This window comes from Odocoileus virginianus, chromosome 23 (genome assembly GCF_023699985.2).
Source record: "Odocoileus virginianus isolate 20LAN1187 ecotype Illinois chromosome 23, Ovbor_1.2, whole genome shotgun sequence".
NCBI lineage: Eukaryota > Metazoa > Chordata > Mammalia > Artiodactyla > Cervidae > Odocoileus > Odocoileus virginianus.
In genome coordinates this window covers 13,243,916-13,258,955 of record NC_069696.1, presented here as the reverse complement: position 1 = coordinate 13,258,955, position 15,040 = coordinate 13,243,916, and the positions used below count along the sequence as shown (strand labels likewise).

Genomic DNA, 15,040 nt, shown 5'->3' with positions numbered 1-15,040 from the left:
TCTGACAGATGTTAATCCTAAAATGGGTCCCTCCCACATCTCCGGGCTCTGTTCCTGGAGCGAACACCAGGTGGACTCAATCAATGGCAGGTGGCGCTAGTGCTTCCAAGGAGCCTGGGCCCTGGGGACCCCTCACCGGGAGGCTGCCCGGGACTGAGCAGAGAGGCCTCGGCGTGCATCAGATGGTGGCCTCCATCTCCAACTCGGTGTCTGTTGGGGCAGAAGTGTCTCCTTGGCACAGACACTGAGACCCGGGTCGGGCTGGCCAGACAGCAGTGAGGATTGGACAGGATGTCTCGGGGGCGTGGCTCAGCGAGGGCGTGGCCCAGCTGGGTGTGGCTCTACAGGGGGTGTGGCCCCGCGGGGCGTGGTTCTGCATGGGGCGTGGCTCCGCAGGGGTGTGGCACCCGCGGGGGCGTGGCTCTGCAGGGGGCGTGGCTCCGCGAGGTCGACTGTGGGACCCCTCACTGGTGACCAGGGACTTTCTCCTTCTCTCCCATCTGTCCTTCCTCTGCTCTCCTGCCAGTCCAGCCTCCTGGGACCTGGAGGGAAGCCTGCCCAGCCTCTGGGCCTTGGGTTCCCGGACTGGGCAGCCAGCCCCCTCCCAGCAGGACGGGTGAGGTTACTCTGGGCCAAGGCAGAGGTCTTGAAGTTCCGTTCCTGGGCACCTGGGACTGGATGTGCACCAGTGGCCTCTGGCTGGACGCCCTGGATCCCAAAGTGTCCCCAGCCCACCCACCCCCCCCCCACCTTCCTCCTGTTCTCACCCCACCTTCGGTGTCCAGGGACTCAGGTCTGGTCGCCAAGGCCCCCAGAGGCTGGGAAGCTGAGCCTCGACTGTGGAGGTTGACTTTCTCTTCCTGACACTAGACCCCACCAGCTGGGGACAGAGAAAGAGAGCAAATGCCGCCCATCCTGCTTTCCTCCGCGGGAGGCAGAGGCCCCGATAAATCGGCATGGGCGCGGTGACTTCTGTCTTACTTGATGGCAAGGTCACAGGCCTGAGGCTCCTTCCCGCCGGCCGCACCCCTGGACCGCGGGGACCTGCAGGAGAGCCCGAGTGGTGGATGAAGGCCACGGTCACCACTGGGGCCACAGCCTGAGCTGTCTCCATGATACATATTTTTTAGTGTTAAATGAAATGTCAACATTTAACATTTTGGAGCCATGAAGTGAAAATACAAGTTTCTAGCTTCCGATAAAAACTCTCGAGGCTGTGTGCACCCATCACCCCGCGTTAGGCTCACTCATGGCTCTGACCCGGGTTGGGGGGCGGGTGTCCTGGGGCCCCCAGGCACCTCACCCGCTGTGCTCTGTTCCCCGTCGGGAGCCTGAGACGCTGGCACTGTTGGCGCTCAGCTGCACCTGGGTCAATCAGGGGAAACGACCGAGCTGCGTTCCTTTCTCAGACCCGCGTGCCTCCTTGTTTGCAGAACGCTGGATTTGGTCCCTCCCTGAGGGCCCCCCCAGCCCCTCCCGGCCCCGGGCCGTCAGGTCCTCCCCCCACCCCCACTCCCTCCAGCCCCCCCAGCCCCTCCCGGCCCCGGGCCGTCTGGTCCTCACCCCATCCCCACTCCCTCCAGCCCCCCAGCCCCGTCCCGAGCCGCCTGGCCGGCAGCCCACCGTGCTGGGTCGCGGGCGCACTCAGCCGCTGCCTCCCCCGCAGTTCCTGTGCACGGTGATCGCCATCCTCCTGCACTACGCCTACATGAGCACCTTCGCCTGGACCTTCGTGGAGAGCCTGCACGTCTACCGCATGCTGACCGAGGTGCGCAACATCGACGCGGGGCCCATGCGCTTCTACTACGTGGTGGGCTGGGGCATCCCGGCCATCGTCACAGGTGAGCATGCGCAGAGCGGCCACGCCCGGCCGGGGACTGGGCACCACTCCGGGACCTGCAGGGCATCTCAGGAACCCACGTCAGGGCCCCCAAGTGCTGGCGGGGGAGCTCTCTGGCCTCCTTCTGGGCACCTAGCACCTACATCTAATCACAGGAGTGTGATCACTCAATGTCTCCTGTCACGTGTGAGCGCACTGAGGCTTGGGCTCAGACCATTCAGGGTTCTGTCTGTGGCACCTAACAGACAAAAACTCCCATGTCTGCCTGCTTTGTGGACAGATGGGTGAGTGGATGGATGGTGAATGATGGACAGATGGATGGGTGGACGGGTCAGTGAGTTGATGGATGGGTGGGTGGGTGGATGGATAGGTAGATGAGTGGATGGGTGGATGGATGGATGAGTGGGTAGGATGAATGGATGGGTGGATGGAGAGATGGATGGGTGGGTGCATAGGATGGGTGGATAGGTTGATGAGTGGTTGGATCAATGGGTGGACGGATGGAAGAAGGAGTTGATGAATGAACAGAACACTGGTGCTTCCTCAGCACACTTTTCACTAAATATCAGGAAGTCAAAGTTTGCTTCCTGTGGGGAAAGATCCCCACTGATATGACAGAGGGTGAGCAGCACCCTCTCTCCTTGCAGCCCCTGGGTTCTAGGGACCGAGGCAGGGGGTCTGAGGCTGGGGAAGTGGGAGAAGGGACAGTTGCTGCCCCGGCGCTCTGTTCGGCAGCCACCGTGGGGTCAGAGCCAGGGCCGATCATCGTGCCTCCTGGTTTCCACGGCGGCATTTCCGACCACCCTGCTCCGCTCTCTGCTGCCCTGCTCCCACCCGGACAGTCTGGGCAACGGGCTTTCCTGTTGTGACCTCTCTCCCTGGGCTCCCAGGGGCCCTGACTGGCCACTGTCACCTCTGTCCAGGGCTGCGGGGGCAGTGGGGCCTCCCTTGCCGGCAGCCACCTCTCTTGACCCAGAGACCGAACCGACAGACACACTACACCGCCTTTCTGGTCAGCTCGTGAGAAAGGTGCTGAATCAGGTGGTCTCTGAGCCCCAACGACCGGGAAGAACAAAGGCTCAGAGCAGCTGTTTTCGGAGGTCCCCCATTGCCCACCTAGTAAACCCCTGAAGCCAGGACCTGGTCATGCTTGGACACTCAGGACACTCACCTCATCTTTAATTTCATCTTCAATCTGCCCGAAGCCTCAATTATTATTTGGTGTTTTTTTTAATTTGCAAATTAACCTCAGAGACCAGATGTCACATTTTATTTACATTAAACTCTATGTTGATATTGTATTATTTTTCAAGGGGAAGCCTAAGGAACTAGATAGAAAAACATAAAAAAAATAAATAAATAAACTCTATGAAGAGGAGTGAAGAAGTCAGGTCAGAATTATCTACCAATTTGCTTATTTTACAAAGTGAAGGGTTAAAGTTTGCCATCTGGTTTTCTGGGCTTCCCCTGGCAGCTCAGACGGTAAAGAATCTGCCCGCAACGCAGAAGACCAGGTTCAGTCCCTAAGTTGGGAAGATCCCCTGGAGGAGGGCATGGCAACCCACTCCAGTATTCTTCCCTGGAGAATCCCATGGACAGAGGAGCCTGGCGGGCTACAGTCCACGGGGTCACCAAGAGTCAGACACGACTGAGTGACTAACACTTTTCTGTGTCCCCAGTAAACTTAGCGTGGCTTCTGGTCTGTAATGGGCCCCGTGGCTGGTTATCCGCGGCCTGGGGCCGTAGTAGTGGTTGTGATGGGAAAGGAGGTTGCTGCACGCACAGGTGACATCCCACCTGTAGATGAGCCCCAGTCCCTGATGGGCAGCCCCAGGGCCACGCTCAGAGGGGATGTCCTGGCCGGCATGGGCTGAGGTTTAAGCACAGGCGTTCTCACTTCAGAGCTTCCAAGACAAAGTCCCACACGCTGGGGGGCTTAAAACACTGACAGAAGCTTCGCTCTCAGGCCTGGAGGCCAGAATGCAGAATCAAGGTGTGGGCAGGATGCTGTCTTCTGGAGGCTCTGGGGGGGGGGGGGTGTCTGCCCCACTCTGGTCCCCTGGCTGCCGGCAGCCTGGCCTTGTGGCTGCGTCCCTCCCGTCTCACCTCCTCCGAGTCTGTGTCCAGACCTCCATCTCCTCCTTCTTCTGAGAACACTGGTCATTGGATGGAGGGCCCACCCTAAATCCAGGATGACCTCATCATAGAGCCTCAGCGCACTTCCATCTGCCAAGACCATATTTCCACATGAGGCCACATTCAGAGCTTCAGGGAACCATTCAGGCTGCTCCGAGGCAACCAGATGGGAGGTCACGGGGCCAAGGCCACGTCAATCCCCACTGGGGCACTCAGGGCCTTCGCAGAAGAAACTCAAGCCCCCACGAAGGGCTCCTGCGCTGGTGGGCTTGAGCTGGGTCCATGTGGCCGCCCTCAGTGGGGCCGTCCTCACCTGTGAGCCGGAGGCGCCGAGCGCGGCTCGCATCACGGGCGCTGCCGGCCCCAGGCTGGCCCGAGGGGCGCTGCGAGGGGGCCAGCAGGAGGCCACCCCGCACAGGTGGCCGTCCCTCCGGGGACCAGGCCTGCCCACGGGAAGAGAGGCCACTCAGTGCTCTGTCATCTCACTCCCTCGCCTGGTCGACCCCGATCTGGGCATCAGTGCAGAAACGCCGCTTCTCTAAGGTGGCTCCGCAGTCTCAGTTCAGGTCGTTCACGTTTCTAATTCACTTTAATAACAGTTTTGTGTGCTTTCCTTTTTTTAACACCTAAGCCTCTTGCAAAAAAACTTAAGGCATTCCCAGGACCTCGGCTGGAACGAGGCGTGGTTGCGGCCCACGCGGCCCCGCAGCCCCGCCAGGCCCGGCCCTGGCTCAGTCCCTGGCCAGCCTCACCCCCGTCAGCTCTGCCACGTGCTGGGCCCTGGACACATGACCCCAGCCCCGCAGCCTGCTTCCTCTGAGCCCCCCAGGGCAAAGGGTCCTGCCCAGGGGGCTGGAGACACCCCAGTTGTGGCCACCCCCCCATCAGGCTGGCCCTCACTTGTCCCCTGCTGTTGTCCAGGACTGGCGGTGGGCCTGGACCCGCAGGGCTACGGAAACCCGGACTTCTGCTGGCTGTCCCTTCGAGACACGCTGATCTGGAGCTTCGCAGGGCCCATCGGGACTGTGATAGTTGTGAGTGCTCAGAACCCCCAATTCTCAGGGGCGTGGGGGGCTGGGTGCCCCTCGCGGGAGCTGAGTGGTGTTGAGAGCCCATGGGTTACCTGCTCCACTGGCCACCCAGATGGGACTGGAGGGGCTGGCCTCCTGGTGATGCAGCTGCATCCTCAGACTGGTAGATTCCAGGCTTTGGCCGGTGTCCACGTTCCCTCTGACCACTCAGCGTCTGCCCCCAGCAGGCTCCTGCACCCCTGCCCCTGCCCCAAGATGAGGGCTGAAGACCCTCAGAAGCCTTTGGCTTGTGAAGGTGTGTTCTGACAGTACCAGGGAGGCTGCCACCTGACTTTGGGATTTTCTGTTTGTTTATTTTTTCAGGTCAACACAGTCATTTTTATCCTGTCTGCAAAGGTTTCCTGCCAGAGGAAGCGCCATTATTATGAAAGAAAACGGGTCGTGTAAGTTGGTGCTAAACCCGGGCGGTGGGTGGGACCAGAGCCAGGCCCTTCTGAGACCCTTGCCGGGCAGAGCCTGTGAATGTGCCCACCCCAGCGGGTCAGCTGCTGGCTTCTCCGGGCCAGGTCAAGGGGTCACAGCAGTGGGGCTCAGCGGGCCGCAGTGGGGAGAGGGCGGCTGCGTCTGGCCGTGTCTGGGCTGAGCTCGGGGGCCCTGGAGCGGGGGTCTGGGATGGCAGCCTGGACCAGGGAGGGGGTGCATCGGACCCCAGAGGTGTCCGGGGTGCAGGACACACGGGGCTTGGTGGCGGAGGCCCCGAGGGGAGACGGGTGAGCAGTGAAGCCCGGCATCCTCACCTGGGACTGGTGGGGTGGGGCGGGGGGGAGGAGGGGACAGTGACAGCAGATGGGGGCAGGGGCAGGGGTGGGGGCAGGGCGGAACGTTCCAGGCGGTGGTGACGATGGTGATGTTGGTGCCGCAGGAGGGGAGGTGCTCGCCCAGCGAGAGGACACAGCACAGCAAGAGTGGGGGCCCCGCAGAGAGGGTGCCTCCAGCGTTTGGGGGCTGGGCCAGGGCGGGGGACCCACAGAACAGCCTTGGGGAGGCAGGGCGGCAGCTGAGAGTGCAGCGTGGGGTCCAGGAGCCACGAAAGGGTCAGAGCAGGGGTGCCCACTGGGCCGGGTGACCCGCGCTGGGGACCAGGAACAGGAGGGTGTGCAAGGAGGGGCTTCGAGGCAGCAGGAGGCTCCTGTCCACACAGCCCCTGGAGGAGCAGAGTCAGAAACAGCTGTGGAGGGGCGGAGACCCCGGGCAGAGGACGCGGGGCAGCCTGGTCATCGGCTCCACGCCCTCCCCCTCCTCCCCCACGCGCACGCACCTTTCCGAGCACTTAACTCACCTTAACGCACACAGTCCTGCCATCCCCATGACCCCACGACCCCACGAGGGGTGCACTTCGCCAGCCCCCTGACGGCTGGGGAGACAGAGGCAGGGAGCGGGGAGCCCTCACGAGTAGCCTGCACGAGGGGCCTGACACCCCTCTTCTTGCCCCTTGCCTCCTCCGGGTCCACGGAAACTCCCAGGCCTGTGCACCAGGCCCGCCCCCGCGTCACTGTGGACACGGTCGCCTGTCTTGGCCCCGAGCTTCTTTACTTCAGTTCAGTCGCTCGCTCGTGTCCGACTCTTTTGCAACCCCATGGACCACAGCATTCCAGGCTTCCCTGTCCATCACCAACTCCCCGGAATTTGCTCAAACTCATGTCCACTGAGTCGGTGATGCCGTCCAACCATCTCATCCTCTGTCGTCCCCTTCTCCTCCCGCCTTCAGCCTTTCCCAGCATCAGGGCTGGGATGGGGTCCAGGAGTGAAAAGACCTTCCTCTTTGCTGGTTAATCCCTCGCCTGCGTTTGGTCTCCCCACTAAGCTCCGCCTGCCTCTCCCCGCCGTGAGCCTGGTGGTAGATGCTTGGAGAGGGGGTGGGAAGGGCCCGGGCGGGTGATGGCGGGGGGCGGGGCGGCCCCCACTCAGCCGCTGCCCCGCCCCCAGCGCCCTCCTGAGGACCGCCTTTCTGCTGCTGCTGCTCGTCAGCGCCACCTGGCTGCTGGGGCTGCTGGCCGTCAACGGCGACGTGCTCACCTTCCACTACCTGTTCGCCGTCTTCAGCTGCTTACAGGTGGGCGGCTGGGGAGGGACCCGGCGGGGCCGGCCCTGGAGCGGTCAGGACTCACCCGTGCTGCCTCCTGCCCCCGGGCAGACCTTTGACCTGCCATCCAGGCTGCGTCCTTGCTCTCCGGACACACGGGACCACGCCGCGGCTGTCTGGCGGTGTGTGCGGGGTTACAGCAACGCCTCGCGGTCCTGCCGCCAAAACCGCGGCTCTGTCCGCAGCCCCCCCGGGGATCCCGCTCCACGGCCCCCCGTGTCTGTCAGGACGCAGAGCTCTGCTCAGCTGGAACGGGCCTCACGCTCTCCCAGCCCGGTGTAGACCCCGCTGTGTCCTGAGAGTGCTGACCACTTACAGCGCACACCGAGGGCTTCCCCAGACCCTGACTGATGTGCCATTGGGGGCCCCAGTGCCCCGAGGGCTGGGTCCCACCAGGGGGTGGGTGTCCTCCAGGCACCGGGCGGCAGGCTGCCTGCCCTGACCAGGCCCCTCCTGGAGAAATCGGAAGCGCCCAGGGCAGGGCGGCCAGGTGTGGGCCCCGCTGGGCCCCGCGCGGTCTCCGGGCGGGCAGGCACGCGGGGGTGGCGTCCCTCCCGGGGCCGAGCCGCGCTGACCGCTCCCGCCGCCCTGCAGGGCCTGGCCGTGCTTCTGCTGCACTGCGTGCTCAACAGGGAGGTCCGGAAGCACCTGCGGGGCCTGCTCGCCGGGAAGAAGCCCTACGCCGACGACTCGGCCACCACAAGGGCCGCCCTGCTGACGGTAGGGGGCGCCCGGGGGCCCCGGGGCGCAGGGGCCGGGCTCGAGGGGCGTCTGGACCGGCGTCAGGCACAGCCCCTTGGTCTCGCCTCCCCGACCCCGTGGACGGCCCAGGCCCGAACCGGAGCACGGCCGCCCTCCCTGTGGCCTACGGGGAGCGGGTCGACAGGGCGGGGTCTGGCCGGTCACGGCCTCTGGTCCCCTGAGGCCGAGGCCGGCGGGGGTCCCGACCAGGGGTGGAGAGGCCGCTGTGCCCGGCGCCCGGCGGGCGCAGGCAGGGTGCTGTGTGGCGCCCTGCGGGGGGCACCCAGCCGTCCCCCACGGCCCGGTGGCCTCCGCTCGGCCGCTGAGCAGCCCCCTGCCCCGCAGCGCTCCCTCAACTGCAACAACACGTACGGCGAGGAGCCCGACATGCTCCGCACGGCCCTGGGCGAGTCCACCGCCTCTCTGGACAGCACCGTCAGGTCGGGCCAGCCGGGCGCCCTGCGTGGTCGCGGGGAGGGGAGGAGGGCAGCTCCCAGAGCGCACGCCGGCTTTGTCGCCTCAGCCCCGTCGTGTGTCCCGCTGTCTGGGGTCGCGCATGTTTCCCCATGTGCCCTGGGGACCGCCCTGGCACACACATGAGGCGCTGCGTGAGGGCAAGGCTGGGTGGCCAGTCATGTGCCCCCCCCCCCCCGCCCGTGCAGGGGCGCTGAGCCCACCCTCTCCCCTCTCCAGGGATGAAGGGGGCCAGAAGCTCAGCGTGTCCTCGGGGCCGGCGCGGGGTGGCCACGGGGAGCCGGATGCGTCCTTTGTCCCCAGGAGTGCCAGGAAGCCCCACGGTACGTGTCCTCTGGGGGGTGGTCTCCCTCTCAGGGGGCCAGCTGCCCCGAGGGCCCCCTCCCTTGGCCTGGGCCCAGGTGGCTCCGCTCCGCCGTTGATCAGAAGCCCCCGCCGGCCCCTCCCCAGGCCACGACTCGGACTCGGATAGCGAGCTCTCCCTGGACGAGCAGAGCAGCTCCTACGCCTCCTCACGCTCGTCCGACAGTGAGGACGACGGGGGCGAGGCCGAGGACAAGTGGGACCCGGCCCAGGGCCCCGTGCACAGCACCCCCAAAGGTGAGCGAACCGCAGACCTCAGCTGTGGCCGCCCGCCCCCGGGGCGGAGCTGAGGCGGTGAGCACAGCCCACTGCCCGCCGTCCGCCGTGGGACCCTCCCGGCGAGGACTCCGTGACGCCGACCCCGCTGCTCGGGGAACACGAGGCTTCCAGGGCTGGGGGTGCAGGGGCTTGCAGCCGGGGACCCTGCATCAGGACCGGCCCTCCCTGGGTCCTGGTGTCCCCCCGGGCCTGCGGGCGGGGGGCTGGGGGTCAGCGCCCCTCCGGACAGGCTCAGCCGAGCGGGAGCGGGAGGCAGTGGGGCTCATGAGCTGAGGGTCTGTCTTGCGCCTCAGTGGACGCCGTGGGCAACCACGTCCCAGCCGGCTGGCCCGACGAGAGCCTGGCCGGGAGCGACAGCGAGGATCCGGGCGAGCCGCCCCGCCTGAAGGTGGAGACCAAGGTCAGCGTGGAGCTGCACCTGGACGAGCAGGGCAACCACTGCGGCGAGTGCCTCCCCGCCCGGGACAGCGGGGGCCCCAGGCCCACGGCCGCACCGCCCAGCCAGCCCCCCGAGCAGAGAAAAGGTGCCGAGGGCCTGGGCTCCCCGAAACTGGGGGCTGGGGAGTCCCTGCTCCCGGGAGAGGGGGCCCCGGGGACAGGGTGCTCGGGAGGGGCCGCCGCCCCGCTGTACGCGGGAGCCCCGAAGGGGGGAGACCTGCGCCCGCAGCCCCGCGTGACTGTCCCTCCCTGAGCCCCCCGTGTCCCCCGCGCCCCCCCGCGTCTGGCAGGGCCAGCCTGGCTGTGACCTCCTCCATCTCCCCCAACCCCGGACCCAGGCATCTTGAAAAACAAAGTCACCTATCCACCGCCGTTGACCGAAAAGACGCTGAAGTCGCGGCTGCGGGAGAAGCTGGCTGAGTGCGAGCAGAGCCCCACATCCTCACGCTCGTCCTCCGTGGGCTCCAGCGACGGGCTCCGCGCCCCCGACAGTGCCATCACCATCAAGACGCCGCGCCGGGAGCCGGGCCGCGAGCACCTCAATGGCGTGGCCATGAACGTGCGGGCTGGCAGCGCCCAGGCCCATGGCTCCGGCTCCGAGTGAGTAGGCTGGGCCTCAGGAGGGGCGGTGGTGGCCCCCGGCCACCCTCCCCTCGGCTACCCGTCTAGAGGGCAGACGCCGGGTCTGGGGGCCCGCAGCCAGGGTCTGAGCACAGGGGCCCGCCCAGGATGAGGCCTGGGGGCCGTGGGGGGGCTTCCACCCAGGAGAGGAGCTCCGCGGGGGTCAGGAGGAAACAGCTGGAGGTGGGCCAGATCCCCCTGTCCTGGGGGCCGAGTCAGCCACAGCCCTGAGTCCTGTCCAGCCCTGACATTCTAGGATGTGAGAGCGTGTGGGACTGAGCATCGTCTCCTCGGCCCGGGGTCGTTACTGACCCATTTCGTGGTTGAGGAGACTGAGGCTGGGGGTGGGGGGGCGCCCGCTGCAGAGGCGTGGAAGTGGGCTCCAGCTCTGAACTGGTCTCTGCTCATCTCGCCAGGTGACCCGGGGAGGTGGGAAGACTGGGACCCGGGTCTCCTACTGCAGTCACAGAATGGCCTTCCTAAACCTAGAGCCTGAGTCTGGTTGCCAGTGGTGCTCCATGGGCTTCTGTGGAGGACACTCAGATGGGCCTGGGTCTCCGCGGCCCCTGTGGGCGGGGGTGCAGTTTCGACCTGCCCCCTCCCCTGCCCGCCAGGGTCACTGTGCCCACACGTGAGCTAGTCCCCCGTGGAGCCTCCGGGCATCCCCAGTCCCCCGAGTGGGGGCTCTGCCCCCGCACGACCTCAGACCCAGCCCCGCTGCTGACTTCACGGGTGGCAGGGCTGTCCTCGCTGACCCTCCGCCTGCCTGCCGGCTTCTTCCCATGCGCAGAGGCAGTAACGAAACTTCAATTTGAACCATCAGGAAACCGTGAGACAAGCCTGCCACCTCCACCAGGCCTCTGAGCCGTGTGGTCGCGCTCCTGGACCTCGGAGTCCCAGGGGCCCCCATACAGTCAGTGAAGCAGGCCCTGAGGGCAGGGGTCCCTGCAGGGGCAGCCCCATGACTGGCGTGACTGAAGGTCCAGATGCAAAGCCCTGAGTTGCCTGGAGGCTCTGGCCCCTTAGGCCCCGTGACAAGTGCCAAAGGCCACGGGGTGGCTTGGACTCCCAGACCTGCAAGGCTCGATCCTCAGACTGCAGAGCCCAGACTGTGTGCTGGCCTGGCCGGGACCGGGCCCAGCAGGAGAGCTGCCTAGAGACGAGCCGCCAGGCCGGCTGGCCAGGACTCAGGGACCCGGGCCAGCAGCTAGCTCCACAGCCATCTGCAAAGGCAGCCCGTGTCTTAAAGCAAATCCCTTTCCTTTGTTGCAAAGGTGTAGATACTTTTGTATATTTGTATGGAACTTTGAAAAGGCGAAAACCTCTGTATATTTTGCATCTGTACTGAGTCTACACTGGGAGATCCGTGGGGGTGACCTCTCCCTGTTTTTTATATGAGGAAGATCGCATAGCCGGCCTGGAGTCTGGCATGCAACCAGTAGTAGGTATGCCAGGAAAGCAGAGATGGGACGTGTGTAGGGCATGTGCCCGACAGAGGTTCCCACGCCCCTTCCAGCCAGGAGCCCGGAGCCGTGGGTGTCACACGTGGCCACCCCGGATGAATTTGAGCTGCTTGCTCTCGGCTCCCACCTGCCTGGACGTGGTATGGCTCTGAGACTGGACCACCTGGAACAGGGCAGGACTCAGGAGCCCTCCTGAGCATGGAGGCAGGTGCACACGGCTGAGACGGGCACGCCCCCCCCCCCAGCTCCGCAGGGCCGCCCTGGCCCCCCTTCCCGCAGGTGGGGCGCTCCTCTGTGCCTCCACTCCTGTTCTCCGCGGGGCTGCGAGTGCTCACGCATCCCCGACTCAGGCGGAGGGATGGGGTCTTCCAGGATGTCACATTCCCTCCTGCCGGTTTCCCAGCTCTTTGAGGCTCTGAGGGTCTCCAGGCAGGCGGGGGTCTCACCCTCGGAGTCTGACCAATTACTTCATTTTGCTTCAAATGGCCAATTGTGTGGAGGGACAAAGCCGCAGCCACACTCTTCAATGGTTACCAGGCTGTTTTTGGGAAACTCACACTGGGGATCGGCTGGGACTGCCCCTCTGCGGGGAGTTGGTGCGGCGTGGCCCGAGGGGCTGTGGAACGGGGCCCAGAATTATTCAGACACGTTTCATTTCAGTGTTTCTTTTGTCCTCTAATCGGTGTCCAAATAAATGATCGTCCCAGCTGCTTCCAAATACGAGAGACCGTAAAATATGAGAATCAAGTAAAATGCAAAGATGTCCGTATACTGTATTGTTCTGATGGAAATGCGAGTGTTATTCGTGGCACAGAGGAAAGCTTATCTGATACGGGTCCACGACCACAGCAAAAATGAAATGAGATCCCAGAGCCCTCAGCAAAATGAATTATAAATGTGCCTTAGCGGGAGTGGCCTTTTCAAGATGCAAAATAACAGTACCTCCAGATGTTCACCATGAGGAGGCAGTTTCTAAGCAAAAGAAAAAAAAGTGGAAATATTTTTGAGTCTTTGAACACTCTGTTTTCATATTATCCCATATTCTTCTGCAACTGGATTTTGTCCCTTGAGATGTATTTAGTTTTTAATTTGATCAGAACTGTTACCAAAAAAGAAAAAAAAAGTCAGTTTTATTAAGACAGGAAAAATGTAAACCTATTTTTGTGACTTAAAGACTTTATGAGAAATACTAGACACTGGAGGGTTTGTTTTTTTTTTAACAAATGTGTATTTATTAATGTTCAGAACACTGGAATTGCAACACAAATGAGGAAAGAGTCTACAATAAATTAAGATGTTTTTGAATTTGTACTTCTGCTCTGCTTTCGCCCCATCCCTACTTCTGCACCCGTGTTCCCTCCCTGTTCTGAGGCAGCCCTGGAGAAGGGACCACGAACAGGATGCTGAGAAGCCTGGGCGGGGCAGGAGCCATTCTAGAACTTTCTGTATGTTCTTCTGCTCATCCAGACTCTTGCACCTCATACTTCAAAATCTTCCAGCCCCAGTCTCTACTTCCAGCCCTTTGGGGACTCCAGGGAACACAAACGGTTCCTGCGGTTTCATTCATCTGTATTCATTCTCAGGCTAGATCATTTCTAGTGATGAACGTTCTTTTTCTTTTTTGCTGGGGGAGGGACAGAGAGGAGCCTCAAATCATTTTATTTACATAACAAAGGAAATGGTAACCCAAAACTAGAGGATTTGGGAGTACTTGGCCTGCATATTTAAATACACAAATCATATATATATATATAACATGTGGGGGTATCTGTACACACACACTTATGTGTACACACACACACGGGGGTATGTATACACATGTACACACACACGTGGGGTTATGTGTACACACACAGTTATGTGCACACACACGGGGTATGTGTACACACACTTATGTGTACACACACACACGGGGGTATGTGCACACACACACGTGGGTGTATGTGTACACACACACACTTATGTGTACACACACACGAGGGTATGTGTACACACACACTTATGTATACACACACACGTGGGGGTATGTATACACACACACTTATGTACACACACATGAGGGGGTATGTGTACACACACACACATGGTATGTGCACACACATGTGGGGGTATGTGTACACACACTTATGTACACACACACATGTGGGCTATGTGTACACACACACTTATTTGTACACACACGTGGGGGTATGTGTACACACACACACTTATGTGTACACACACACGGGGGTATGTGCACACACACGGGGTATGTGTACACACACACTTATGTAAACACACACGCATGGGGGTATGTGTACACACACACACTTGTGTACACACACACTTATGTGTACACACACGTGGGGGTATGTGTACACATGTGTACACACAGACACTTGTGTACACACACACGTGTACACACACAGGGTATGTGTACACACATGTGGGGTATGTATACACACACTTATGTGTACACACTTATGTATACACACACATGTGGGGGTATGTGTACACACACTTATGTGTACACACATGTGTACACACACACACTTATGTGTACACACGTGGGGGTATGTGTACACACACTTATGTGTACACACACACACTTGGGCTTCCCTGGTGGTTCCATCAGCAAAGAATCCGCCTGCAGTGCAGGAGACCTGGGTTCGATCCCTGAGTCAGGAAGATCCCCTGGAGAAGGGAATGGCTACCCACTCCAGTATTTTTCCCTGGAGAATCCCATGGACAGGGGAGCCTGGCGGGCTACAGTCTGGGGGTTGCAAAGAGTCAGACACGACTTAAGCAACTAAACCTAAATCAAAACCATATACATATATACACAGATTGTACCTTTTATTTTAAACCAAATTTATTTGTTAACTACCATTTTACTACTATTAAAAAAATTTTAATTAGGATATGTATAATGTTATGTTGGTTATGAATCAGCCGTAACTGTAGATAGAAATCGCTGTCCCCTTGGGACTCCCACCCACCCTCCCATCCTACCCCTTACTAATCCATTTTCAAGTTCACTGATTCTTTCTTCTTTAATATCCATTCTGTTATGAAGTCTCTTCTGTTATGATATCCATCCAGTGGTTTTTTAAATTTCAAATATTTTAAGTTCTAAAATTTTCACATGGCTCTTTATAATTTTTATTTCTCCACTAAAGATGTCTAATTTTCCATGAATTTCAGAAGTGTTTACCTTTACCTCATAGAGCATGATTGGAACTTTAAAGTCTTTGATAATGTGGACATCTGGGGGACCAAAATCTGTTTTCTTTTCTCTTGGCATTTTCCTGGTTCTCTGTAAGCTGGCTAATTCCACACTGAATCCCTGACACTCAATGTTACATCATGAGCCTCTGGGTCCTGGTAAAACCCTCTGGCAGATGTCAGTTTTGTCTGTTTTAGAAGGTGGTCAACCCAGTGAGGTTCAGACCACAGCTCCACCACCCTCTGTGGCTGACTGCGGTGCCACCCTAGGCCGGCCTCACACACCTCACAGCTGGGGCACGGCCAG

At 60.9% G+C, this 15,040-nt stretch overlaps 1 protein-coding gene across 1 annotated transcript in view; it reads left to right on the top strand.

Moving 5' to 3' along the window:
- Positions 1–12,247, top strand: part of CELSR1 (cadherin EGF LAG seven-pass G-type receptor 1) — a 146,598-nt gene extending 134,351 nt beyond the window's left edge. Inside the window, exons 25-35 of the mRNA XM_020893634.2 lie at positions 1,667–1,841; positions 4,898–5,010; positions 5,371–5,450; positions 6,994–7,120; positions 7,745–7,870; positions 8,237–8,331; positions 8,585–8,688; positions 8,816–8,965; positions 9,301–9,531; positions 9,784–10,045; positions 10,857–12,247. Of these exons, the coding sequence (XP_020749293.2) occupies positions 1,667–1,841; positions 4,898–5,010; positions 5,371–5,450; positions 6,994–7,120; positions 7,745–7,870; positions 8,237–8,331; positions 8,585–8,688; positions 8,816–8,965; positions 9,301–9,531; positions 9,784–10,045; positions 10,857–10,881 (1,488 nt within the window). The 3' untranslated portion in view covers positions 10,882–12,247. The remainder of the gene's footprint in view (positions 1–1,666; positions 1,842–4,897; positions 5,011–5,370; positions 5,451–6,993; positions 7,121–7,744; positions 7,871–8,236; positions 8,332–8,584; positions 8,689–8,815; positions 8,966–9,300; positions 9,532–9,783; positions 10,046–10,856) is intronic.
- Positions 12,248–15,040: the final 2,793 nt, after the last annotated feature.